This window comes from Aquarana catesbeiana, linkage group LG02 (genome assembly GCF_042186555.1).
Source record: "Aquarana catesbeiana isolate 2022-GZ linkage group LG02, ASM4218655v1, whole genome shotgun sequence".
Lineage (NCBI taxonomy): Eukaryota > Metazoa > Chordata > Amphibia > Anura > Ranidae > Aquarana > Aquarana catesbeiana.
Genome location: NC_133325.1, coordinates 273,009,408 through 273,036,068, shown reverse-complemented (window position 1 = coordinate 273,036,068; position 26,661 = coordinate 273,009,408). Strand labels below are relative to the sequence as shown.

Here is a 26,661-nt window from a genome sequence, read left to right as displayed (position 1 = left end):
CTGACCCCTGACATATATAGACATGGTAATAAGCATAATATATCTAGAACAACATTATATTCTATATATTTTGTTTTTTTCTGTTTCTAGGAAAGTAGTGTTTCAAAGCTGGAAAATTCAAACTGAACATGTGAAGAAAATTTATAAACATAAGACTTAACATTTAGTGGAACTTAGTAGATCCTGAGAAATTGGAAGCTAAAGCTATATGCAAGTCCAAATGTACTTAAAACCTCATTAAAGTTATGCTTATTCCTACCCCCTATCAGCACCCTTTGTGAGCTTCTCTGTTGGCAAATGAAGCAAGCACACTAATGATTCATTAGGGATTCTTTGCAAATGAAAGGGGTTCGGTAAAAACCTGATTTTGAAAAAGTTTGAGATTTGACTGGTACAGAACATGAGGGGAAATCAGAATGTTACAGTTGTCAAAGGGACAGGTAAGGGGAAAAATTTTTATGAAGACACTAGTTCAAGTGACAACTCTCTAATGTGGGATTTGCTCTGACTTTGAAGAGATTTGTTATTCTGAGTTTAAGAGCTGTATGCACCTCAAGATTCTTTATTTTCAACATTTCTGGGAGTGTCAAATGTCTGCATCCCTTGCTGTGTGCAGTGATTCCTTCTGTAGACCCCTATGTTACTACCTTCATCAAAGAAGGAGGCGGCAGGAGGAATTGCATTGCACAGCAGAGCAGGGCCGTAGATAATTTTTTTTTCCTGGGGAGGGTTCAGGTCTTTCACACTTAAAGGCATCATTTACACTTTTATGTTGGGGGAGGTACAGTAAAAACATGTGACAGCAGAGTAGGACCATGAGGCTTTGCAATGCAGTGCATCAAAAATGATCCCCATTCAACTGAATAGAACGCAATGCACGCAGTTGTGGTGCGGTAGTGTACTCATTAGTACAGCAAGCTCCTCCTAAGCTCCCTAGTTTTTTTTTTTTTTCGTTCAGCCCGCTGGGTTGAACTAAAAAAAACTTACCGTGTGAGCCAGGCTTTAGATCTCATTCATATGTTCTAAATGACCATGGAAGGGCAAATATACCATGAATACCTATAGCCAGGATCCCAAATGTTCCAATTTTTGTCAGCTGCTCAGCCTCTTCACCTGAGTGAGGGACTGAAAAGAGCCACTGCTGTTAATATGTATCTGCGCATCCAGTGGTCTCCATGTTTAATCTACGTGGAACAAAGAAAAACATGTTGGGGTGTGGCCTGGCGGGAACCCGGGCTGAGGCAATCTCTCCCATCACTACTACATTACCACAGGACTTGGTGGATGTGCGGCACCAGGGATTTTTTTTCTCCCTTCCTTTCAGTGACTACAGGAGCTGGGATGAGCTCCATCCCTTGCCGACACTCCTGCAGCACATTCGGTATCATCTACATTACTTCCCACATTGATTGAGCCTGAGCAACACACTAACAAACCGTGGGTCACAGTGGTTAGGGACAAATTTCTGACCCTGGATGCAGAGAGATTTTATCCTGCAGGTAACCACTGGATGTGCAGATACAGGTGGATACATGTTTACAGCAGCAGACAGCCTTGGCTCTTTTCAGCCCATCACTCAGGTGTACAGGCTGAGCAGATATTAGAACATCTGAGATCCCGGGTGCAGGTATTTGCAGTATACTTGCTGCACTATGGTCATGTAGGATATATGAATGAGACCCAAGACTGGATTTTAGTTAATCTTACTGTGCAAGTTGAGCAGGTGCAAGGGGCAACATATTGTGGTAGGCAGTAAATTCAGTGATTGATTTAAACCTTAAAAAACTGTGTCCTACGAAATTTTATGCAATGTTTTAAGAGATGAAAAACAAAAAATATGCACTGCCTACCACAGGATGGTGCCCTTTGCACCTGGTCAATATGGTTGGCTTTTATTCAGTCTTAATGTAGTACTTCAACTTAACCTACAGGTAAGCCTATAATAAAGCTTACCTGTAGGTACAGTGAATATCTCCTAAACATGTGGTGTTTAGGAGATATTCACATGGAAAGCATCCGGTGATGTCACCGGTGCATGCGATCTGAAGGGACAGCATACCGCTTAGTTGTACTTCTCCTGGGGAGGAGTGCAGTTCGATCTGCACTTTGACACATTTTTAGCTGACAGCCAGCTATAGACTGCTGTCACCTGGACCAGTAGGTCGCTCAGCCTTTCAGTGAGCTGCAGCGACCCTGAGCCAGCCGCTCCTGCCCCCTCCACAGTCTGGCATTCCATTGAGCTTGGGGGAGGGGGGGCAGAGCCAGGGACTGACAGTCACCTCTCTTTGCTCACTGAAGGCAGAGAACTGAGTGATCAGCGGTCTTTAATCGCTCTGTTGTTGGTCTTAGAAGCAGCTGGTGCAACATTGGATCGATACTCCATCCACCTAGGTAAGTATAATTGAAAAAAAAAACATCTCTTTTAAAGGAAAATCCCCCTCTCCCTTCTAAGAACCCTCCATCCCCAAGCAAAGATTCCCACTGTAAAATATCTCCCTCCCTCAAATATCCCCCCCAAAATTAAACGCCCCCTGTCTCTAAATGGACCCCCCCAAAGCAAAAATATCTCCCTCAGTCAACACCCACTCCCCCAGCAAAGATTCCTAATTATGAAGAAAATCTCCTTTCATCCAATCAAACTCCCTACCAGAAGCAAATCCCTGCCATTAACCACCTTCTGTAAACCTCTCTACAAGAAACTCCCCTCTTCTCCAAAAGCAAACCCACCCCCCCTTTCCTTAACCCCCCACCAAAAGAAACTTCCCAGGCTGGAATTCTCACTTCCTCCTTCCCAAAACAGAAAATTGATGCTGCCCCACTTACCAGCCCTCAGATTCAGCACGACACAGAAGTAGGAAAACTTCTGCATCCCCAGTCTCCCTTCGGCGGTGTCATATGATACCGCGAGGAGGAGTCTAGGAGTTCCCTCAACTGTGCACTGTCAATTGCCAGCATCTGAGACCTCGCAGTAATTTCATGTTTTTTTTTTTTAGCCAAGTGACATAGTTAAGTTGGAGCAAAGGTCCATTTACATTTTCAAAGGACTTATTTCCCTTATAATATGGTTTCTTTAAATATGCTTCTGTCATCCTGGCTGAGGACCACCCTGCTTGTGACTGGGTAAAGAAGGAGCAGCAAAGCACTTAGGGGATCAACTTCATGTTCTCCCCACCAGGCATGTACTGGCCATTGGGACTACAGGGAGTTTCCCGGTGGGCCGATGGCTCAGTGGGCCGATTTCAGTGACAGTGGACCGCTGCCTCCCTCCAGTCCTCTGTCCTCCCCGCAGTGCTCACCTCCTCTCCCTGGCAAGTTATGCAGCGCGCCTGAATACAGACATGATGCTCAGGAGTCAACACTTAGAAGCTCATCATACGATCTGGAAGGAGGGCGGCCTCACTTTCCTGCCTAATCTTGTTCCATTGGGGGGGTGGGCGCCAAACTGATTCTTTGCCCCAGGTGAAATAATGTCTAGCTTCCCCACTGGTACTGCCTATAAGAGAAATAATGTAGAACGGCTAATAGCTAGTGGGGGGGGGGGGGGCTTGGGTGGCAAGCCGGCATGGGAGAGACCTGTCAAAGTGGGCCAGTCTGGGTGAAGTCCAGGGCCAAATTTTTGTCCCAGTCCAGCCCTGCTCCCCACCAGTCAGCTTCTTGTACATTGTACAATGTAGTAAAGCCTGACTGGCTTGCAGTGTTGCTTTTTTCTCTCCCACTCTAAATCCTGCTCTTCAGGGAATTACTGTACAAAAGGCTAATATTAGGCTAAATAGGAATATTTTATATATTTTCTATCTGCCTACCCTTTGTGAATAAATCATACATAATTAAGCGCTAAGTAACGGAGAGTCTAGTAAGGTCTAAACATGTGTCTACTATATTAGAGCAAGATATATTTAGCTTTAATAAATATTTCAATTGCACCTGTACTGTATGTACAACTGCCTTGTAATTATTTATTCACTTGACTTCCGGAAGATTTATCCCCCCTCATGGCAGGCTATTTTTTGGGATACGGCACTGCACTATTTTAACTGACAATTGCACGGTTGCGCGACACTGTACCTAAATAAAATTTAAGTGTATATTAATTTGTTTACGCAAACGTTATAGCATCTACAAACTATGGGATATATTTATGAAGTTTTTGTTGTTTCTTTTTTTCATACTAGTAATGGCGGTGATCAGCGACTTATAGCGGGACTGAGATATTGCGGCGGACAGTCACTAACTGACACTTTTGACACTAATACAGTGATCAGTGCTAAAAATATGTACTGTCACTGTACTAATGACACTGGCTGGGAAGGGGTTAAACATCAGGAGCGATCAGAGGGTTAAATGTGTGCCTAACCAGTGTTTTTTTTGTACACAGTGTGCTGCTTTCACTAGAGGAAGTAATGGATTCTAGCCCCTGCTTTGCAAAGACACATAATTAATTCCTTTCCTCCTGTCAGAACTGAGATATGCCTTGTTTCCATAGACACATCTCAGTTCTTTGTGTTTTATTGACGATCACCGAGTGCATTGAGTGCCCCACACACTCAGATCGGCTTCTGCTGTAAACGATCACAGCAGAAGGAACACGCTGATGGCATGTGTTTTCCCCATACAGATGGAAATGCAGAATCACATATAAATACATGATCTTGCGCACAGCTGCCACCCTGTAGCAGTAAAAGTGCTATAGGGTCAGCAAGTGGTTATGACAGATGCCTAAGCAATATGTTGACTATAATGTCAAATTGCAAAGCTTTGGGCTACATGATCTCTGCTGAAGGGGGGGGGGATCAACCAATATGAACACCAATTGCCCCTTTTATCAGAAATCACATCACCAACACTTTTGATTATGTGAGCAGCATTGGACGGAGCATGAAGCAGCAATTATTTTAGGAACATCAAATATTTTAGTTTTTTTTTGCTCTTTCACTTGAATCACATGCTTATAATGTAAAACAGATTTTCCATAGGTCTGGATAAATATTTCTGTTTCATTCATCGATACTCATGGTAATTTCCTCATTTAAAATATACTTTATGATATGCTGTATTATACAGTATGTATTAGCCTAGAACAGAAAGGTATTAACTTACAAGATATATGAATATGTCCATCACTCCTCCAAAATCCCTTATAACAGCTGTGGGAGTAAAAAATAAGCCATCTGCCATAATCTTCAAGTTCAGTTCAATGCTCATGAATATGACAAAAACATACTCCGCAATCTGACAAAGAAGAAAGACACGATTAACAAAGTGGATATTAAGCAAAGGAAATTAAGTAATTTTTTTTTAAAGTTTTACCTGCAAAGTCGGTGTGTGCATTACTCTCCTAAAAGGGGATTCAAACATCATGGATATACAGGAACATATGGTAACAACGATCATGACCCAGTCAAGGTAGGTCACCAATCCCAATAGGTCACTGTCAAAAACCAGAAACTGGTTAGCACAAATCTCAACCCCCAACCCCCCGTTCTTTATTTATCATATTTTTTTTAAGGTCAGTCTAAGAAAAGTTCATTATATTTCATTACAAGGAAATTATGCATATCTTCCATACTAAACTGAACAATCACAAATATCTAGTTATTGGTTTTGGGATGGGTATAATTGGTATAAAAAGCTCAGGTTGTGTTATATTGCTATTGCCTCTCATTACATACATACTTAGGGTTTAACGGGACCCTGAACACTGAAAATCAAAGCATTTATACTATGGGTATTGATAGCTCAAAGATAGTCAGAAATTCTAGGTACAAATATGATAATGTTTAAAGAGTAGCTCCACTTTTGTTGAGAAAACACATTCCCTTCTGGGTGATCTATGTACATTGCAGTGATTTTAACAAAGTTTGTTGCAGATTCCTACCTTTTGTTATTCTGAAGAAATCCCTGTGTGTTTGTCTGTGTCCATGCAGTAAGTGAATCTAATGGGAGTGGTTCCATAATTATCAATCAGCTGCTGCACCTGCAGGGCTCTAATGTGCAACATTGCAGAGTCTGCATCCCTTTAGATGTGATTAACTATTGGGAGTATCTCACAAAAATGAAATTTTTGTTGCAGGGGTGCCAAATATTCTACTTGTATCTTAGTGCTGACTTCTGGAAAAATCAGTGAGCCAATCACACAAGCAGGAAATTATGTTTTTGGGGGCGTTCTGTACACATTCTGTGTACAGAAGGCCTCCAGGTAGCCATAATACATTGCATTTTACAGAAAATTACAGAGCTGCAGATTGAAAAGAAAAGGTAATTTTTAATAACATTCAATTACAATATGACTTGAGTCACAATTGTATATGCTATATTATTTTTTTTCTTTACTCGCTATTTTTTTTCCCTTGGAAGTGGAGTTACCCTTTAACTGGGGAAATGGTAGTTATGGTTGATTGCTTACTTTATAAAAAATATACTTTTAACTGTTGATGTGCTATTTCCTGTGGCCTGCCAGGTTGCGTGCTCGGATAAGGGTCTGGTATGGATTTTTGGAGGGACCCCCACGCCATTTTTTAAAAAATTTTGGTGTGGGGTTCCCCTTAATATCCATACCAGACCTGAAGGGCCTGTTATGGAATTTGGGGGAACCCCCACGCAATTTTTTTTTTTTAATTTTGGTTCGGGGGTTCACCTTAATATTCATACCAGACCCAAAGGGCCTGGTAATGGACTGTGGGGGAATCCCATGCAGTTTTTTTCAATGGCTTTTATGTGTATTGCCGGGACCAACAGTTCATTATAGCCGCGAGTAGTTTTAAATGACTTTTTTTCCTTTAGAAATGTCATTTTGTGCAGGGACTGTTGTAAACATGGGAAACATGCGCCACTTTACAGGCATACTATAGACACCCCCTAGGCATGAAATTTAAAGGAATATTTCACTTTTATTGTTTCACTTTAAGCATTATTAAAATCACTGCTCCCGAAAAAACGTCCGTTTTTAAAACTTTTGATACATGTCCCCTGGGGCAGGACCCAGGTCCCCAAACATTTTTTATGACAATAACTTGCATATAAGCTTTTAAAATTAACACATTTGATTTTTCATGTTCATGTCCCATAGACTTTAACGGTGTTCGCATGTTTGAACACATTTTTTGCCTGTTTGCATGTTCTGCTGCGAACCGAACCTGGGGGGTGTTGGGCTCATCCCTATTAGGGAGGTATTAAATATTATAAATATTAGGTGGAGGCAATGTGGTTCTTGTACTAATAAACCTAAGACTGTGTAGACAGGTCCTCCAGGTTAGTCTTGAGATATACTGTATATGTTCCTCTGATTATGCAATTTGCTATGAAATACAATAACACAAATTGCCATTTTCATAAGTCTTAAAATCATATGAAACAGCCTTAGAGTGGAGATTGTAAAAATTGAGACAACAAAATTCATGCTCAAAATGAATTGGTAGTTAGTAATTAGATCTTGGCCTGATTATATAACATGAGATTTGTGCACAACTTTGCCATATGAACATATTCCCATCATGTGGTCTTATCAGAGTAATACACAGTAAAGAACCTGCCAGGGTTCTTTTTGTTATGGTGTGACTCATTAATTATATTTCTAAAGTAACATCAAATGCTCTTGCCTGATAGGAATTCCTCTGACATGGAAAGAATCTAGACAATTTCAGGCCATTACATGGATTAGGGCCACATAAGGAGAGAAATCTGCTACAAAGTAATACATCTTTACAGCAACATAATCTGTGCCCTTTATGGAATACTGACAGATTACAGATGTAGAAATGTGTATAAAAGACCATTATAGGATTTGTTATTAAGAGGGGATGAAAAGGAAGATCCGTAGTGATGGACTGAACAGACTACAAAAGAAGATGAAGAAAAATAAAAGGATAATGAGTATCATTCAGGTGGAACTGAGCAATAAGCCACAAACACAGAAGAAAAAAAAACATTGAAAGTATGAGATATGGTCTGCTTACAATATTGGACATTTGTTTATACCATGGGCTTCTTTTTATACAGCTAATTATTTATCCAAAAATGAATGAACATAAAAGGATTAAAGTGTTACTAAACCCAGAACCCTGCATTCACTATATCTGGTCTCTCACAGTACACAAAACATGGAAATTCAATTATTTTAGTAAATATAAACTGCTAAATACCTTTTCTTTTCAGCAGTATATAGCAGTCTTGTGACTTCTATCAGTGTCCGGCTGAGCACTGGTAAAGCTTGTAGGAGGAGCTTTCATTCTCCTCTGACTGTCCTATGAGGCTACATGACCCCTGACCCTTTGCTAGACTGTGCTGATTGGCCCTGTGTTGATCTCTAGCAATACATACCTAACTGAGCATGAGTAGAGTACCCCCAAGGCTCTGGGTTATCAGCAGTTGGATTGGAGACAGTAAAACAAGGGGAGGATCAGAGAAGATAGGTCAAACAGCCTGTTTACGCAATGCAGAGGATTAACCCCTTAGGTTCCACAGTGAGTATACCAAGCATGCTTTTACTGCAGATACAGACTGATTTTACTGTTGTTGGTTTAGTAACACTTTTAAGTCTACCTTTCTACAGTCAATTCACATTAGAAAACATGTATTAAGAAGCTACACTCAGAAAACATATTTTAATTGGAATGCCAGACTTTGGGTGTTGGAGGGGAAGCTTAGAAATGCTGTCAATTTTTTCTGAGCATCTATATCCCGCAATGGGTAGATCCACACCCTCCAAATGTAACAGTAGATCCAGAATTTTCCAGTGGTGACACCTTTTCTGTTGACAACCGTAGGATTCCCCTTGACTTTGAAGAATTTTTTGGGATTCATACTGTGAAGATGTTGGGCAGCAAATAGTGGGAAACCACCCCAGTGAATGCACAGTGAAGCAATAAAACAGCAATAAAATGTGACAGTGGTTCTAACTTTTTGCCAATTTATCCAAAGAAAAACCTTTTGTACTTAAGCTTTACTTTGAATTATAACGATAGTGTATAGTTCAAAATACTCTATAATTGTAAAAATGTTCAAGAACACATGGTGACATCTTTGATAAAATGTTGTTTCTGTGACAGTACACCAGCTACTAGTTTGGTATCTGATGTGCACTCACCAGCTACTTGGCAATTTTAAATAGTGTTGTCATACTTCAGAATCTAGCCACACCCAGGTCTCAAACTTCAAATATGGATAGATCTAGGTTAAGATCTAGCTTTGATTGGGGATATTATATGTGGCACCCCCTAGTGTTGCTAGAGCTAGGATTTTGTACAGAGTGGGTAATTTCTCAGGCTTGTCTAGCAGCCAAGCCTGTGTGTTTTTCTGGGTCAGGGTTGAGTGACTCAGGGAGGCAGGTATGACTCGCTGGCAGCATCTCTGATACCTCCTCCTACTTCTGGAAACTATCAGAAGATTCCAGAAGGATGGGCTAGGAGGGAAGGAGGAGCTGCCTGGAGTATTCTGAGGACCCTGATCAATCCCCAACTGATGGGTTGGCAGGGGCAGGCCCCCTCAAATACCCAGGATCAGCCCAGCTAGTGGAGTTTGGGTGGAAGATGGAGTGTTAGGTTGTTGGAAGCCTTTGAGAGTAACCTTCTAGTCTGGGGAGGTGAACTAAGACCTGGGCTTGTGTGTGGAAGGGACCCCCCTACAAGACACAGAGGAGGATCCTGACCAGGAGGCCTGGGAGCAAGAAGAGGACAGCAGGAGAACATTGCTGTCCAAATCTCCAGGGAAAAAGTCAACCAGGAGGACTGGTGAGTGTTACAGTCAGAGGACTAAGAGGCATGCCTGAAGGGACTGGGTGCAAGCAGTCTGGGATGGATGCAGAGTCAGTCTGGGAGGACTGTGGAGTTTTAGCCAGGAGGGCTAGTGAAAGGGGCAGCTGCAGCCAGGCGGGGTGGCAGTGCCTGAAGAGGTGGTACTGGGATCAGTAGCCACAGGAATAGGACAGCTAAGCTTTGGGACTTCTTTTCTGCTACACTACCATAGGGGCCTGCGGTCCCTGCCTGCAAAGGGCATCTTCTACAGATCTAACCGGATCTAGGTTGGATCATCTTTTCAGTGCTATCTGGTCCTGGGAGATGTAGTTCTACAAGCAAGATTGTGCTGGAGGTAGAAGAGGAGAATATGGACCTTATATAATTGTGTCCCTGACAAATTCTTTCTGTACTGATCAAGTGGGCATACCATATAACCCTATCCCCTATCCAAGTTCAACTCCCCAAATAAAATACAAAAACAAAGCTGCAAGGACTGATTCCTGACTCCAGCGGTGGGGAAAATTTGTGTGCCTGGCTGTGCAGGGTGAGAGATACCCATATTCACCTCACCAGCAGCTCCTACGGGGGGTAGCACTATATATGCTTCCTGGTTGTGAGTTGAAAGTGGGTATCAGAATGTTATACAAATTCTCCCAAGTCTGTAACATGTTACAGCTAAGAGGACACAAAGGACTCATCTCTACATAATAAAAGTTCTATACATTTCTTTCTATTCCCTGCACATTTTATATGCAATTTTATCTGTGTTGTTCTTATTATGTTATGGCATATCCTGCTTAATTGTTGTTCTTATTGTTGCTCTTGAAATTCATTAATTTTATATGTTAAGGCTGTAATGCTATATTGTTATGGCTATGCATTTTGGCCTGGGTAGATATGCTGCAGAAATTTAATATAAGACATTGGCCTAGTCATATTATGTCAATAGAGGCCATGTGCGCAGTCATGCAACACTGTATTCAAATGAAATGTGTATCATTTTTTCACATTGCTAAATAAACAAAAAAAGGCTGAAAACTTTGAAGAAAAAAATGCATTTTTCTTCATTTCTGTTATAAAATTATACAAATGAATACCCTTTCTTCATAAATATAGGTCAAAATGTATTCTGCTATATTTCCCTGGTAAAAATAACACAAATCAGTGTATATTATTTAGTCTGTAGAAAAGTTATAGTATTATAAACTATGGTATATAAAGTATCTCTGAAAATCTATCAGTCCTGATGCACTGATGGTCCACCTCATTTCTTGAGGCCCAAAAACACCAGGTCAGTACAAATATACCTCAAATTAGCCCTTTTTGGAAAGTAGACGGTTCAAGGTACATAGTAGGAGGCATGGCAAGTTTTTTGAAGTTGTAATTTTTTGTCACAATTTTTTGGAAGATGAAGAAACAAAAAAAAAAAATCACAATTTTTTTTTTTTTTTACATACTGTCACCAGTGAAGTACAGTTTTATCATATAACTTGTGTGGTGGTGATCAGGGAAACCGACTGGTGACAGTATGTTTTTAACACACTGTGACCAGAGCAATACAGTGTTACCATAGTTACACTGTACTACTCTGAAGAAGTGATCAGGATTTTTATTTTTTTTTTACACATTATTATTGCTAAAACCAATACATTTATTTGGTATAAGCAACTATTTTTACTGAATGAATCTGATTCATTCAGTGTCTTTCTCGTGATTAGCCGTGATTGGCCAAAGCTAATCACATGGTACAGTTGGGCTGTGATTAGCCCTTTCTGTACCATTTGATTACTGTGACTAATCACAGCTAGCAACACAATTGTATACAATGAATGGCATGAAAGAAAGCTAGCCATTGTTTACAATTGTCATGTGATCTGCTGTGATTGGTCACAGTGATCACATGGCACTGACAGCGGGCCAGTGTAGTCATTGGCTGTGTACCATGGACACAGCTGGTGACAGATCGCACCGCTGTGTGGCCCCGCGGCTGTGCGAGTGTCACCTTCTGATGACAGAATGTCTGGCCATCAGTTCGTTACCTCAAGCTCAAGTGCACTTGGGTTATGCAGCAGGACAATGATCCGAAACACAACAGCAAGTCTACCTCCAAATAGTTCAAACAAAGCAAAATTTAGGTTTTGGATTGGCCTAGTGAAAGCTCGGACTTAAATTCAATTGAGATGCTGTATCATGACCTTACAAAGGCTGGAAAACTCTCCAATGTGGCTGAATTAAAACAATTTTGCAAAGAAGAGTGGGCCAAAATTGCTCCACAGCAATGTGAAAGACTCCTTGCGAGTTATCGCAAACGCTTGATTGCAGTTGTTGCCGCCAAGGGTGGCACAACCAGTTATTAGGTTTAGGGGGCAATTACTGTTTTACATAAAGCCAGGCAGGTTTGGGCAGCTTTTTTGCCTTAATAAATGAAATTATCATTTAAAAACTGCATTTTGTATTTTCTCGGGTTATCTTTGTGTAATAATAAATTTTTTTGATTATCTGAGTCATTTAAGTGTGACAAATATGCAAAAAAAAAAGAAAGGGGGCAAGATACTTTTTCACACAACTGTGTGTGTGTGTTTTGATACCTAATCACAAAAACAAACAAAAGAAAAACATTGCCATGTTTATAAAAAATCCAGACCCAGGGAATATAATAAAATATTATACAAACACACAGTGGCTACTTTATTAAGTACATCTGTGCACTAGCTAAGCAGGGAATTGCATGGATGCAATGTGTGTAATCTAAGCTGATTTGACCATGAAAAAGTTGTTCATTCCAGATGTGATAGTTGCAGCATCTCAGAAACTGATGGCAGCCTGGGAATTTTATGTAATACAATTTCTAGATTTTACAGAAAATGTGAAAAAAAACACCTTGTTAATGGGATATGTTACAGGAGAATCGACAAGCTTATTCAAGCTGACAGAAGGAGCTTAAATAATCAGTTTGTGGTAGAATCAGAATTTGGCCTGCAATGGGGCTAATATATTAAAGGATTAGAGATTGTTCATTTAGCAAAGAGAATGTACATAAATAAGATGATATGTGTTCACTTTGAATACCCAAATGTGTGCAAGAGAAGAAAACAGGATTCTTGCTATTGCACAACTAATTTTTAAAGCAATTACAGCTTTACAGTATTACACTAACATTCACTTTGCAAAGTGAACATACACTTTGCTAAATTAAGTAAATCATCCCAATAGCAATAATCCATGGATCTATCCGATCCTCTGTCAATTCTGGGTGGTGACAGATATTAGAACCTTAAAATCAATCAAGCATAGTTTGAATTCTACATAAGTGTTGTAGGTGACTGCGTGCACCCTCTGATGGGTACTAGATAAATGCATACTAAAGTGTGTATATATATTCATGTATCCCAAATTTACTTACTATAGCTGGTGGTATTTGGTATTTTTTACTGCTCCGGTAATAGGGTCCGTTTTAGAGCTGTAAAACAGGAAATGTGGCAAAATTTGTAAAAATAAAATCCTTGCCAAAATATACAACCCATAAATAACCTTTATGACTAATTCACTGAGCAATTTTTCTAAGATTGCTAAAACAGGATGAAAGACACATGAACAATATTTCCTGGGTAATAATGTTTTCTTTGGCTAATTCAGAAGCGAGTTCAGGACTGATGCCAGATCTCTACTGTGCATCATGGACAAATTGCATAATATTGTGGATCAGGTAACCATATTTGAATTTGGACATGACTAAGTTCTCATGGGGCTAAGCAGGAATTTCTTAATGTTTTAAGAGACAGTTTAAGCACTAGAAACGCTGAACAATAAATGATAAACAACAATAAACATTTCTTTTTTTTTTAAATTACTAGTCTATTTTCAACAGTATAGCAAGAAAAATGGCCAATATTTCAAGTTCTAAAGAATCAAACCATCCTGCGGAATACGTGTTGTATCAGAGATTAAAAAAAGGTCAATAGAGAGCCTTTTATATCTTCCAACATTATTCAGCTTATACTTGACACATTGAGGGCCATTTTTGAAGAAAATTGGCTAGATTAGACAAAAATTAAGTTGGCCATACACCATACAATTTTCTTATTCAATATTCTTTAGATTTACCTTCAACTATGTAGTGCAAGGGTCTGCCTGATTGCATACACATTGAAAGGGTTTAGGTTTGATCTTATATGTTTTTGGTAAATCTAAAGGAAAGTTGAACAGGAAAATTGAATAGTGTATGGCCAGCCTTAGTCAGTCAGCAAAGTCTATGTAACCCATTGGAGAGATTTTGTTCCCTTCACATCTTGCTGTTTTAAGTTTTGGTGGTGTTTTACTGTGCCTTTCTTTTAGACTCACACGTAATAATCAGTACATCATTAGAGGCATAATCAACCTATTCCTGCTTTTGATTATGAATTATATTGATGGTTTCATTGGTATGTGTCAGGAACAGGAAGAGTTGCCTAGTAGTAGTTTGCACCATCACTAAAATGATTGCTGCATGAACTGGATCACCTGCAAGGCAATCAAACCAGACACCTTAAGCCCAGCAAGTGTCCAGAAAGCCCACCTATAACCTTCACAGGCATAGTTGTAGACAACTGGAATTTTCCATTACTGGAAGCAGAGAATATAAGCATCTTTCTTTCTGTTCAGCACACCAGTCACTATAATATTTCTATGATGCAACAGAAAAGTACAGGTTCCTCATTCAGTAGAAATCCAATCTTTATTAGCCGTTGAGTCACATATGAAAGCCACCATAGCCCACAGCTGTTTCACAAATTGACTGTGTTTTACTGATAGCTACAAGCGCTATAAACACTCCACCCTGATATTAGTATTCGTAAACACAATAAGTACTAACTATGTCAATCAATGGAGCGGGCAGTGAAGGTCCAAAGGGCACCACATCCCACATATGTAAGTATCAAAATATTGAAGCAAAATTAGACTTTTAAGGTGCCAGAAACCACTATGTCACACGATAGGTAAGATTCAATAAAGCATAGATTTTATTTCATATCAAGTTAAAAAAAGTGGTAATAAAAACCATCACAAAAGATGTGATTTTGAACAGCAGTGCAGCAGCTTACGCTCTACATGTTTCACTGTATAGGCTTCCTCAGGAGTCTTATGAATGTTACATGTTGCTGATAAAAAGCTGCTGATTACAGATAAAAAGGATAAACAATTCTTAGGTGGATAATAGTGACATACATATTATGTCAGATATCAAATACGTATAAGTTATATACATTTCATTAGGTCAACCAACATTTAATACACAATAATATTCAAATTGAGGAGACGGGCCTACCAGAATGCTCAAGAAGAAGGGAGTGCTCTTCTTGAGCATTCTGGTAGGCCCATCTCCTCAGTTTAATTATTATTGTGTATTAAATGTTGGTTGACCTAATGAAATGTATATAACTAATACATACTGTATTTGATATCTGACACATTATGTATGCCACTATTATTCACCCAAGGATTGTTTATTCTTTTTATCTGTTGTATCAGAAACATGCAGCATTCATAAGACTCCTTAGGAATTGATTTCACTTAAAGTGTATAGCGGCTGCAACTTTGATTAATTTAGGGTGACGCTGACTGTTTTACACATTTGTATAGTTAGTGACAATTCCTTTATTAAAGAATAAAAAAAACAGCATCCCCGATGTAAATCCATCATTAATCACGCCACCGCCACCACCCCAAAAAAACAAAAAAAAATGCTCCTGCTGTCCATGAAGGCTGGCCACCTACTGCAGACTCTGCTGTTTGACACTTCTTATATAGGTAAGGGGTGGGGCCACCTGGCTATGTCCCCTGGTGGCACCGCCCCTTTGTGACGTCACTGACCCAGCATGCAACGGTCCGTGATCAGAAGGGGGGTGGTGCCACCAGGTGACATAGGCAGGTGGCCCTGCCTCTTAACCATATAAGAACTGTCAAACGGTGGAGGAGGCAGTAGGCGACCAGCCTTCATGGACTGCATGAGCGTTTTTTTCGGGTGCGGAGGCCGGCGTGATTTACATTGGGGTACACTGTTTTTTTCTTTTTTAAAGTGTTGCTAAACCCAGGACCCTGCATTCACTATATCTGGTCTCCCACAGTACACAAAAGGAAACAACTTTCTAGCAATACACACCAAACTGAGCATGCACAGCCTGACACCTAATGCTTTGTTCTATCAGGAGATGGGTTGGAGTCAGTTAAAGAAGAGGAGGATCAGAGAGACAGGATCACACAGCCTTTATACCCAATGCAGAGGATAAACCCCTTAGGTTCCACAGTGAGTATAACAAGCATACTGCATATACAGACTGATTTTACTGTTGTGGGTATAGTAACATAATAAAGGTATTGTCAAAAACTGTCTCTGTGTTTTTATTACTCTTTGACACTTTTTTGGTGAATGGGTAGGCCATGCTCATTCACATGGGGGGGGGGGATTTGGGGGCCCCTTGTTAAAGGGGGCTTTCAGATTACAAAAAGCCCCCTGCCCGCATACCCCCTCAACCACCAGCCAGGGTTTTGGGGAAGAGACCCTTGACCCTTTGTTTTTTTCAATAGCCAGGTTCCGGCAATTGCAACCACGAGTCAAACTAAATGTGATTTGATTCTTTTTTTTCTTTAGAAATGTCATTTTTGCTGCAGCATGTTCTAGATATGCTACAAATGCGCCACTTTACAGGTACACCAAGGAGACTCCCCAGACACTATATTTAAAGGAATTTTTCATTTTTATTGTTGCACTTTAAGCATCATTAAAATCACTGCTCCTGAAAAAAATGATTGTTTGAAAAAACTTTTTACATTGATACATGTTCCCCAGCGCAGTAACCGGAATCTCATACCCCTTTTATGGCGAATTATTTGCATATAAGCCTTCAAAATGGGCACTTTCGATTTTTCCTGTTCGGCTCCCTTAGACTTCAGTGGGGTTCGCTGTTCGGGTTATGTCTTTTCCCCTGTTCGGGAGTTCTGCTGTGAACCAAACAGGGGGGTGTTCGGCCCATCTCTACTACTGTTTACCATTATTGGGATACACAAAGAAGAAGGGTAAGCATATGTGTGGAGGGCCAGCTTAGAGAGGTTTCAGTGGCAACTATGTACTGTAAGAGAGTTTCCACTCAATGTGGAGAGATTTCCTCTCATTTCCTGTTGCATCTCTGACAAAAGAAACCTTTCCTGTCAAATCATCAGGAGAGGACGTGAAGGCAAATCATACTAATGGGACAAAAAGAAAAAAAGGAAGAATAAAGTCCTAACCTTTCCTTCCTTACTTGCAAATCAGCCGTGAACAGATGAGAAAAGTGGGCTTGAGCAAAGTGCAGCTGCAGAATTCCTACTGTAAATGCTATATTTGCAACTGACTGTCTCACTGGCTGGAGATTGAGGTTGCTTGAGTCCTTTAAGGACTGCTGAGATAAGCTTAGTTACATGTCTGACCCGCACACACGTTTGCATCAAGACATAGGAACAGTCACTAAAAAGTACATAGGTATAGCATTAATGAAATATTTTAAGATTAAAGCTCAAAATTATGAAAAGATCTCTTATCTGTGAAACACCAACTCCTATATTAGATGATTAAAGCAAAACAATTTTTTTTTTAAATTTCTCAAGAGATATCAGCAGGTTTAATAGAGAGGATTGATTAAACATTTTGCAATATTAGAATATAGTAGTTGTATAAGTTCTGTTATTGGGTACAGCATTAGGCTATTGTGTTTATCAAATAAGAAAATAAGACAAGCGCATGATTCTACCCAAGATAGACAGACTAATGAGATGGATAAACACTTCTTATCTGCCAGTCACAACATTCAATACTTTTGCCTAGAAAGGAACGAAGTGAAAAATGCCACAAACCCAACACAAAGATAATATTATTAAGAATGATAACAGCACAAGGAAATGAAAGGCATGAGAATGATAGAGGAAATAAAATGAAAGAGGACAAAGGACAGAAAAGTTTGGAAAACACTGAGGCTGGGTTCACACTATATGCGGCATGGCTCGCAGCAGGGGTTCCGATGCGTCCCCGTTCACCGTTTCAGGTTCAAATTAGGTCCAAATTTTTGCCTGAATTTGGACCTGAAATGGAGCCAAAGATGCACAGGACCCTCCTACAGTACGCTCTGTGGCCGCCCCGAAGATGTGTGAACTAGTTCCATTGAGGGCCGGTCACACTCTCTTGTCATGCGACTTGGAAGCAGGGAAAGCCGCATCCAATTTGCATAATTGTGAACCCAGCCTAAAAGCACAAAAACTACTGTAAAGATCACCTTGTATACAGAGCCAGATTTAGACCTTGGGGGGCCAGGGGCATTTCAGGTTCGCAGGGCGCCTCATACACAGAGCTGGTTTCAATTCTCAATCACAGTCACACATTTTCAAAATGCATTACACAACGTTATTCTGAGGTCACATGTGCACACATGCACGCAGTCATAGACAACCTTCCTTATGTAGCACCCTCTACCTTAGGTAGGTTGCTAGAGGTAGTTTTATTTTTACAGCCAGTAAAGGTAAATTTAGGCAGGACTAGCTGAAAGCTAGGCCTGTTTGTTTTTGATCTGGGGCTGGGAGTGGTTTGAGAGTAGAAGCAGGTGACTGACATGTGGCTTCATCTCTCTGGCACCTCCCTCTGGTTTCCGGAGGGTTCTGGAAAAGAGGTGGGGAGAGAGGACTGGAGTGACATGGGGTGTATCTGGGAGCCCTGACCAATCCCCAACTAGGATTGGCAGGGGGCAGGCCACCTATATAGACCCAGGGTCAGCCTGTGGGGGGGAGGAGTAGTCGGGTGAAAGAACTGAGTGATGGAGTGTTAGGCTGTCATGGCCTTTGAGTGAGCCCCCTTTCTGGGGGGTGACCTTGGGCCTGGAGCTTGGGAGCTGGGAAGGAACCTTGTTTTTGATCTGGGGCTGGGAGTGGTTTGAGAGTAGCAGCAGGTGACTGCCATGTGGCTTCATCTCTCTGGCACCTCCCTCTGGTTTCTGGAGGGTTCTGGAAAAGAGGTGGGGAGAGAGGACTGGAGTGACATGGGGTGTATCTGGGAGCCCTGACCAATCCCCAACTAGGATTGGCAGGGGGCAGGCCACCTATATAGACCCAGGGTCAGCCTGCGGGGGGGAGGTGTAGTCGGATGAAAGAACTGAGTGATGGAGTGTTAGGCTGTCATGGCCTTTGAGGGAGCCCCCTTTCTGGGGGGTGACCTTGGGCCTGGAGCTTGGGAGCTGGGAAGGAACCTCTCCATACAACCCAAACGAGAGGTGTCCTGAACGGGAGCAGGAGAAGGACAGCCAGGAACATTGCTGGGCAACTCATCAGGAGGGATCCATCCAGGGTCGGTGAGTGAGAGGTACATGATGGTAAGAAGGTACAAGAGAGGTAAGAAGATCTGGGAAAGACATGCCAGGAATGGATGTAAAGCCAGAAGTAGAGACTGTGATATCACTAGGTTTAGCAACAGTGTCAGGAAAGACAAGTCCGCAGTACACATAGATGTTCTTGGTATACGTACATGCGCACTATCGCATTGGCACATAGGCGTTCACACATGAACACTCACGCATCAGCGTACGCCAAGCGGGCTATTTAAACTGAGCTTCTGCATAGACTCATTGCTGTTTTGTCTTCAGCTTCTGTGTGTTCTGACCTGTTACCTGTGCTGACCTCTGATCTTGATCCGGCTTGTTCTCACTAACGTTGTCTGCTTGATACCCCGACCCCGGCTTGTTTTGGACTCCTCTTCTGCCTGCTGCTCTGTCTATCTGCCTGAACATTACCGACCCGGCTTGCCTGACCCTGCACCTGCTCATCCAGCCTGCCATGGCTCTGCTCTTTAATCCGCATCTGGATCCTACTCTAGTTGCAATCCCAGCCTGCCACGGCCCTGGTCTGCCTAACCACCACCTGCCTGCCTGCTGCACATCCATCCACGGACAACCAGCCATACAGACTACAGGACTGATCTCAGGCACTCCTACGCCACCATGCTTCTGTGGCTGCTGTCTCACCTTCAGTAACCCACAAGCGGGTGTGCTGCGAGAGTCCTTCCTCTACTCATCAGGCTCACGATCCAGGTACGTGACAGACAGGCTGTTGCAGCCAGGAGGGTTGGCAGAGCCTGTGTAGGACTAACTGGGACCAGTTGTTCACCAAGTTACAGCTAGCACAAAAAGACTCTTTTCAGTTGTTATTGGTTGGTACACCAAAGGGGACTACAGACCCCTGCCAGCAAATGGTGAATGCATAACTGTTAGGCCTTATTCAGAGTGGGGCCTAACCATGTGCTAGCTGTGCCAGGAATCAAGCATTGTGCAGTAAAGGAAGCAGAGATGACTAAGTGATGTGCTGGAGGAGTGTGGAGCTTTAGAGACTGCAAGTACAGATTCCAACTATCTTTTTTGTCTATTTGAATTCTGGGCATCCCATGTTCCCTTTACCCCATCCAAGTAAAATCCCCTCAATAAAATAACAAAAACAAGCTGATGGGCTGTTCATTGTCTAGCAAAGTGTGACTGGAAGTGAATGCCTGGCTGACAGGGTGAAAGGTGGAACTACTACACTCAGTGACCCCACGGGGGGCACCACTACACTTAAGAGCATAAGCGCTCTATGTATGGTTTGCTTGACCTGCCAAAATTCATTTTTAAAATTGACACTATATACCAGTCCAGAGTAAAACCTTTTACAGAGGATGGCAGGCAAAACTTTACTTCCAAAGATACATTTAATAAAAGAAAGGATTTATTTCATTATTATATGTTTTATATTATTTATTTTTTATTACTTTATATACATTTTTATATTGTTTTATATTATTTTTGCATGGGGGGGGGGGGGCTTCTCTCAAGGGACCCATGGCAGTTGCACCCCTTATAAATCCAACACTGCTTGTATACTTAAAGTAGTTCTCTGTTTTTAGCACCTATTTTAGGGTACATTTATATTTGTATATATTCTTTGTGCCAGCCTAACTACTAGTTGTTTTGGTGCACATTTTTATTAGGGAAGAAACAGGCAGGAGCCTTCCAAATAAATGCTTAATAATATATTAACCACTAGCCAACCAGCACACGACGATGTACGTTGGCACAATGGCACGGCTGTTCAAATGGGCGTACAGGTATGTCCCTTTTAAATTGCGGCATTTTGGGTGCGCGTGCGCCGTCGGGGGCTCGTTGTCCACTGGGGGGCCTGCAATCGTGTCATAGAGCAGAAGAACAGGGAGATGCCTGTGTAAACAAGGCATTTCCCCTTTCTGCCTAGTGACATGACAGGGATCTACTGCTCCCTGTCATTGGGAGCAGTGATCGCTGTCATGTCAGTGGAAGCCCATCCCCCCAACAGTTAGAACACCTCCTTAGGACACACTTAACCCCTTGATCCCCCCGTGTTTAACCCCTTCCCTGCCATTGTCATTTACACAGTAATCAGTGCATTTTTATAGTACTGATCGCTGTATAAATGACAATGGTCCTAAAATGGTGTCAAAAGTGTCCAATGTGTCCGTCATAATTTCGCAGTCATGATAAAAATCGCAGATTGCCGCAATTACTAAAAAAAAAAAAAAATGAATAATAAAAATGCTATAAATCTAACCCCTATTTTGTAGACACTATAACTTTTGCGCAAACCATGTGTAGAAGAATACATATCGGCCTAAACTGAGAAAAAAAAATAGTTTTTTTATGTTTTTTGGGGATATTAAAAAATATTGCTTTTTTTAAAAAAATTTTGCTCTTTTTTGGTTTATAGCGCAAAAAATAAAAACCCTGCAGAGGTGATCAAATACTCACCAAAAGAAAGCTCTATTTGTGGGGAAAAAAATTTTAATTTTGTTTGGGTGCAACGTCGCACGACCACACAATTGTCAGTTAAAGCGACGCAGTGCCGTATCGCAAAAAGTGCTCTGGTCAGGAAGGGGGTAAATCCTAACGGGGCTGAAGTGGTTAAGTCAAGCCTGGAAAAATCTCAACTATGAGCAAGATTTAAAAACCTAGGAGTCAGCACTACGCACGCAGGACTTAGCGTTTATCTGTCTTGTGCAACTTCAGGTGAAGGGGGGATGTCAGCTCTTTTAAACACATAGGTGTGCGCAGCCTATTGCACTAATTTCTGACTAATTAGGTGCCCTCTAATATGTTCTGTACATTTATTGTTTGATGAGCACTCAGATTTTTATCCAGCCTCCAGCCACAGGCTCCCACAGCAGACAGAGCAAAAGAGAGAGAGCAATGGTCATCAGTCAGCTCACATATTTAAAGGCCTGTGCACAGCTGAGACTAATAAAAAGGTTTGGCTACTAGGTAAGATGTTGGCCTAGGAACTGAGGCCTTTTTTCCCTAGCTATGGAACCTCTCACTAATTGTAGGCGAGAAATGTAGATGACACATATACACCATTAACAATCCTGCAAGCCAAATTCCTCACACTATATACACACACACATTACAAAACATACTAGCATTTTTTATGGCTTCATAAGCACCTCTTGACCTTTTAAAAAGTCAGGTTGGGGCTATAAATCTGCCATTATCCAAAAGCTATTAGTCCTAAATTATCTCTGCATAGCTGCATAGCTGAAAAGGTTACAGAACAAGTAGCATATTAAAATCTGGGTGTTCCATTTATGGACATTCTTCCCTAGAAATAAATGTCATTGATTTGGTCAGCAAATACACATCTAAGCAGGGTATCTCATTTGTAGTTATATTTTTCTAGCATAAATGTTTTGTGTGATCTGTGATTGTAAGGTAAACATTTGGTACCTCTCTGTTTTTCTTCACAATATTTAAAACGACTAACAGCCTTAATAAGTATAAACCAAAGGAGGGGAAAGGTCCCTTTAAAGTAATATGGTGTATGCAGTGAAATTGCTAATTATGATCATGATACTGTATATTGAGACTTCATGCAGTACTGAAACTTAACAGATATATACTGTTACCACAGACAGGAAGGTATAATTGGGTAATGGGCAAGTATAATGGGTAAAAACACTTTCACTAATTGAATAAAAAAAAAGTTCATAGATTTGATAAGGAGATATTTAAAAGTCACACATGTAGAATATGGATATATAAATCTGGTAGCTTATAATTTGCCAAGGCTTTGTACTCTAGAGAACAGAATTATCTTGCCATAGTTTAATCTTATAGAACCAGTAAATTATGTAATTGTAAGCTCAGAGATGGTTACTTACATTTATCACTTTTGTCACCTATTTGTTTTGTTTTTTTAACTATAAATTTTTTATTAAGATATAAAAGATATAACACGTGTTTCTTGTTACATTATCAATATTTTAGTCGAATATAGAACATATATAACCAGAATATGTAGGCATAAAGGTAACAAACAGTTCAATCATTTCAGATTAAGGCTGAAATAATTACTTGATGATAGATCACCTATTTGGTTTCATGCACCGTTGGGGTTCCCTGAGATGTCTCACTGTGGATAACATTTTCCCCACACCTATACATTTTTACCCAATAAACTTTTCACAATTGTTTAAAATGACAAAGATATAACGACCAAACATATTAGCTAAGAGAAACTTTTGAAACAAATGTATAAATAGAGGAAATTTGAACCTCATATATAGTGATTTAAAATTACTTCTTTAAAAAAAGAAATACATTGCTAATAGAGTACTTTTTACTATAGTATCTTTACTTCCATTTTAAACTTTCCCTTTAAAAAAGTTCCCATTAAAGATCTCAGAGTTCATACACTGTGTAGAACTGCAATCACAAAATCCTCACTGGTGCTTTTAGCAATTAGAAATCAAGGAAGACTAGTCAGGACAGGGTATCATTAAGAACAATGAAGACATGTGGTAGTTGGGCCACATTTTTGGCATACAGTTATTTATCCAAGCTGGACAAATGACCTAATTCTAGAAAACTAGAGAGGCAATCGAAGGATACATTCCATCTTACCACAGCCAATTTTATGACTAGAGAATTTTAATTCACCTAAATCATGCAAGACAATGTAGGATTGTCTGTGATAAGGTTGAGCACAGGAGAATCAGAACCCTTTTAGATTTAACAGTCAATAGACAAGAAATCCCTGAGGCTGTTTTCCTTAATGAAAGTTCAAAATCATTTCTCTCTATCTCATATGGTATTATTATTATTATACAGGATTTATATAGCGCCAACAGTTTGCTCAGCGCTTTACAACATGAGGGCAGACAGTACAGTTGCAATACAGTTCATACAGGAGGAATCAGAGGGCCCTGCTTGTTAGAGCTTACAATCTAGAAGGGAGGGTTAAGTGAACTAAAAGGTAATAACTGTGGGGCTGAGCTGATGGAGGAAATAGACATAAAGGTGCTAGGTGTGGGTAGGATAGGCTTCTCTAAAGAGGAGGGTTTTCAGGGATCGTCTAAAAGCTAATAGAGTAGGAGCTAATCGGACAGATTGGGGTAACGAGTTCCATAGGATTGGAGAGGCTCTGGAAAAGTCCTGGAGGTGAGCATGGGAGGAGGTGACGAGGGAGCTAGAGAGCAGAAGGTCTTGAGAGGAATGAAGAGAATGATTAGGTTGGTATTTTGAGACTAGGCAAGTGATATAGCTGGAGGCTGAGTTGTGGATGGCTTTGTAAGTAGTTGCCAGTATTTTGAATTTAAATTGTTGGGTGAGGGGAAGCCAGTGGAGGGATTGACAGAGATGTAGCAGATACTGAGCAGTTGGTAAGGTGGATGAGTCTGGCAGCAGCAGTCATGATGGACTGAAGAGGGGGATAGCCAATGTAGAGGTAAGCCAATGAAAAGGGAATTGCAGTCGAGAGATGACCAGAAAGTGAATTAAGGGCTATATTGTGTCATTGGTTAGAAAGGGGCGTATTTTGGAGATGTTGCAGAGGTTGAGGCGGCAAGATTTGGACAGTGATTGGACGTGGGGCTTAAAGGAGAGTTCAGAGTCCAGGACTACACCTAGGACCTTGGCATGCGGGGATGGGGTTATAGTTGTGCCATCGATTTTGACAGAAAGATCGAGGGAGGGGGCACATGGGGGAGGAAAAATTATAAGTTCGGTTTTGGATAGATTCAGTTTGAGGAAGGGGTGTGACATCCAGACTGATACATGTGTTAGTAAATTAGTGATACGTGAGGAGACGGAGGGAGTTAGCTGAGGGGTAGAGAAATAGATTTGGGTGTCGTCAGCGTAGAGACAGTATTGGAAGCCATGGGAGGCTATCAGCTGACCCAGGAAGGTGGTGTAGATTGAAAATAGGAGAGGTCCAAGAACAGAACCTTGGGGGACCCCAACAGAAAAAAGAAGAGGAGAGGAGAAAGTAGAATTGTAAGTAACGCTAATAGTGCTATATGGTAGTCTATGGTTATTTACAAATATTCCCTTAGACTTAATTTCTATCAATGGATTTACCCTTCTATAGGCTATTTACTATATACTCCTTTTGTGGCGATAACATGGCTTAAGGGATAATGGATAATTATATTTTTCAGAATGTACTGGGCCATTTAACTCATTGGTGTGTATTTTTTCTCCATCTCCCTTTTCAGCTTTTCATTCTTTTCTTGTTTTATTTTACGTTTTTTTTTTTCATTTCTTCTCAATCTCTCCTCCTTTTCCTTCAACTACTTAAAATGTTTATTACACTACATATTCCTGATATGTGTCTGCTGTAGCATGTACGTGTATGAGAAAGTATCCTATTCTGCATTGCTTCCTTTGTGTGAAATCCCTGGTGTTCCTGTCAGTCCCTCAGCTTTCCTAATAAAACTGACCACACTTAGCTATGCTGGGAACTCAGTGTGCTCTCCTCCAATGATCAGACTTGCCCTGACATGCCTATGCTGCACAGCCATTTACTGGGAAGCTCAGTGTAAACTGGCCACACTTAGCTACGCTGGGAACTCAGGGTGCTCTCCTCCAATGATCAGACTCATGCACGCGCTGCAACACCCTGCTGCTTCTCCCCCCCCAGCTCTTGCAGCTGAGAACAGAGGGAATGTAATTACTTGTAAAAAAGGGGAAAAAAGGTATTTATTATTTTTTTATATCTATACAAAAATGTTTTGCCTTTCATTTATATTTTAAACTGAATGGGTTGTTTTACAAATTGATTGTTTACAATCACTTTAACACAGCATCCTTCCTCAATTCTTATGTGAAAAAAAAAATGAAAAAGTATATACAAACAAGACAGAATGTGTAAGATCTTTATTGCTAATTATATAACTTACGCCAATAATTCTGAGAGAGTATACACTATGACAAAGAATATTTGAGTAATTTTTCCTTCTTAATATTATTTGGATATGCTATTCTCTAGGTTATCAAAATGTGCTACAATATTTAATGTGCCCACTTTGATATAAGAGCTTATGTTAAATAAAATGCTGGTGTTCAAGATGGCGGGGTGACCAGACATACTTCCTGGAGTTCCTTACCTAGGAACTTTTAAGATAATGCACTGGTGCCTTGACCACGAATGCCTTACAGGCTTTCTGGGCGTACTAAATGGGGTAAGAAGCTCCGCTTTCCCCCGGGGATACTAGCTATAGCTAGCTCTGAACCTCAGCCAGGGGTCAAGCCAGAGCCATGTGTCAACAAGGTGTCTCAAACGTACCCACCAGAGGAGCCCGTTCTTCCTGTGCCAGGGATCCTGAAGGTTATGGCAGCCATCACTACCTCCCAATCTGCTCTTACCACCAAAATCAGAGCTGTGCAGCTGGACATTGGATTGCTCTGGTAAGACCTAGACAATATCCGCTCCAAGCTGACTACCGCAGAGCTGAGGGAAGGCCACGTGGAGGACACGGCAGTGGAACACATTGTTGCAATCCGCACTCTACAATCCAAAGTAAAGGTGATTGAGTACCACACTGAAGACGCAGAGAATCACTGTAGATGGAATATTATCCCCATTATTGGGCTGAGGGAGTGGA

General features: G+C 40.9%; 1 protein-coding gene across 3 annotated transcripts in view; it reads right to left on the bottom strand.

The window, feature by feature from the left end:
* The window catches only part of NALCN (sodium leak channel, non-selective), a 948,399-nt gene that overhangs the window by 154,391 nt on the left and 767,347 nt on the right, over positions 1-26,661 (bottom strand). For all 3 annotated transcript variants that reach the window (XM_073614438.1, XM_073614437.1, XM_073614436.1), the window contains 3 exons: positions 13,135-13,191; positions 5,308-5,428; positions 5,098-5,229 (listed from right to left, as the gene is read on the bottom strand). In XM_073614438.1, the coding sequence (XP_073470539.1) occupies positions 5,098-5,229; positions 5,308-5,428; positions 13,135-13,191 (310 nt within the window). The remainder of the gene's footprint in view (positions 1-5,097; positions 5,230-5,307; positions 5,429-13,134; positions 13,192-26,661) is intronic.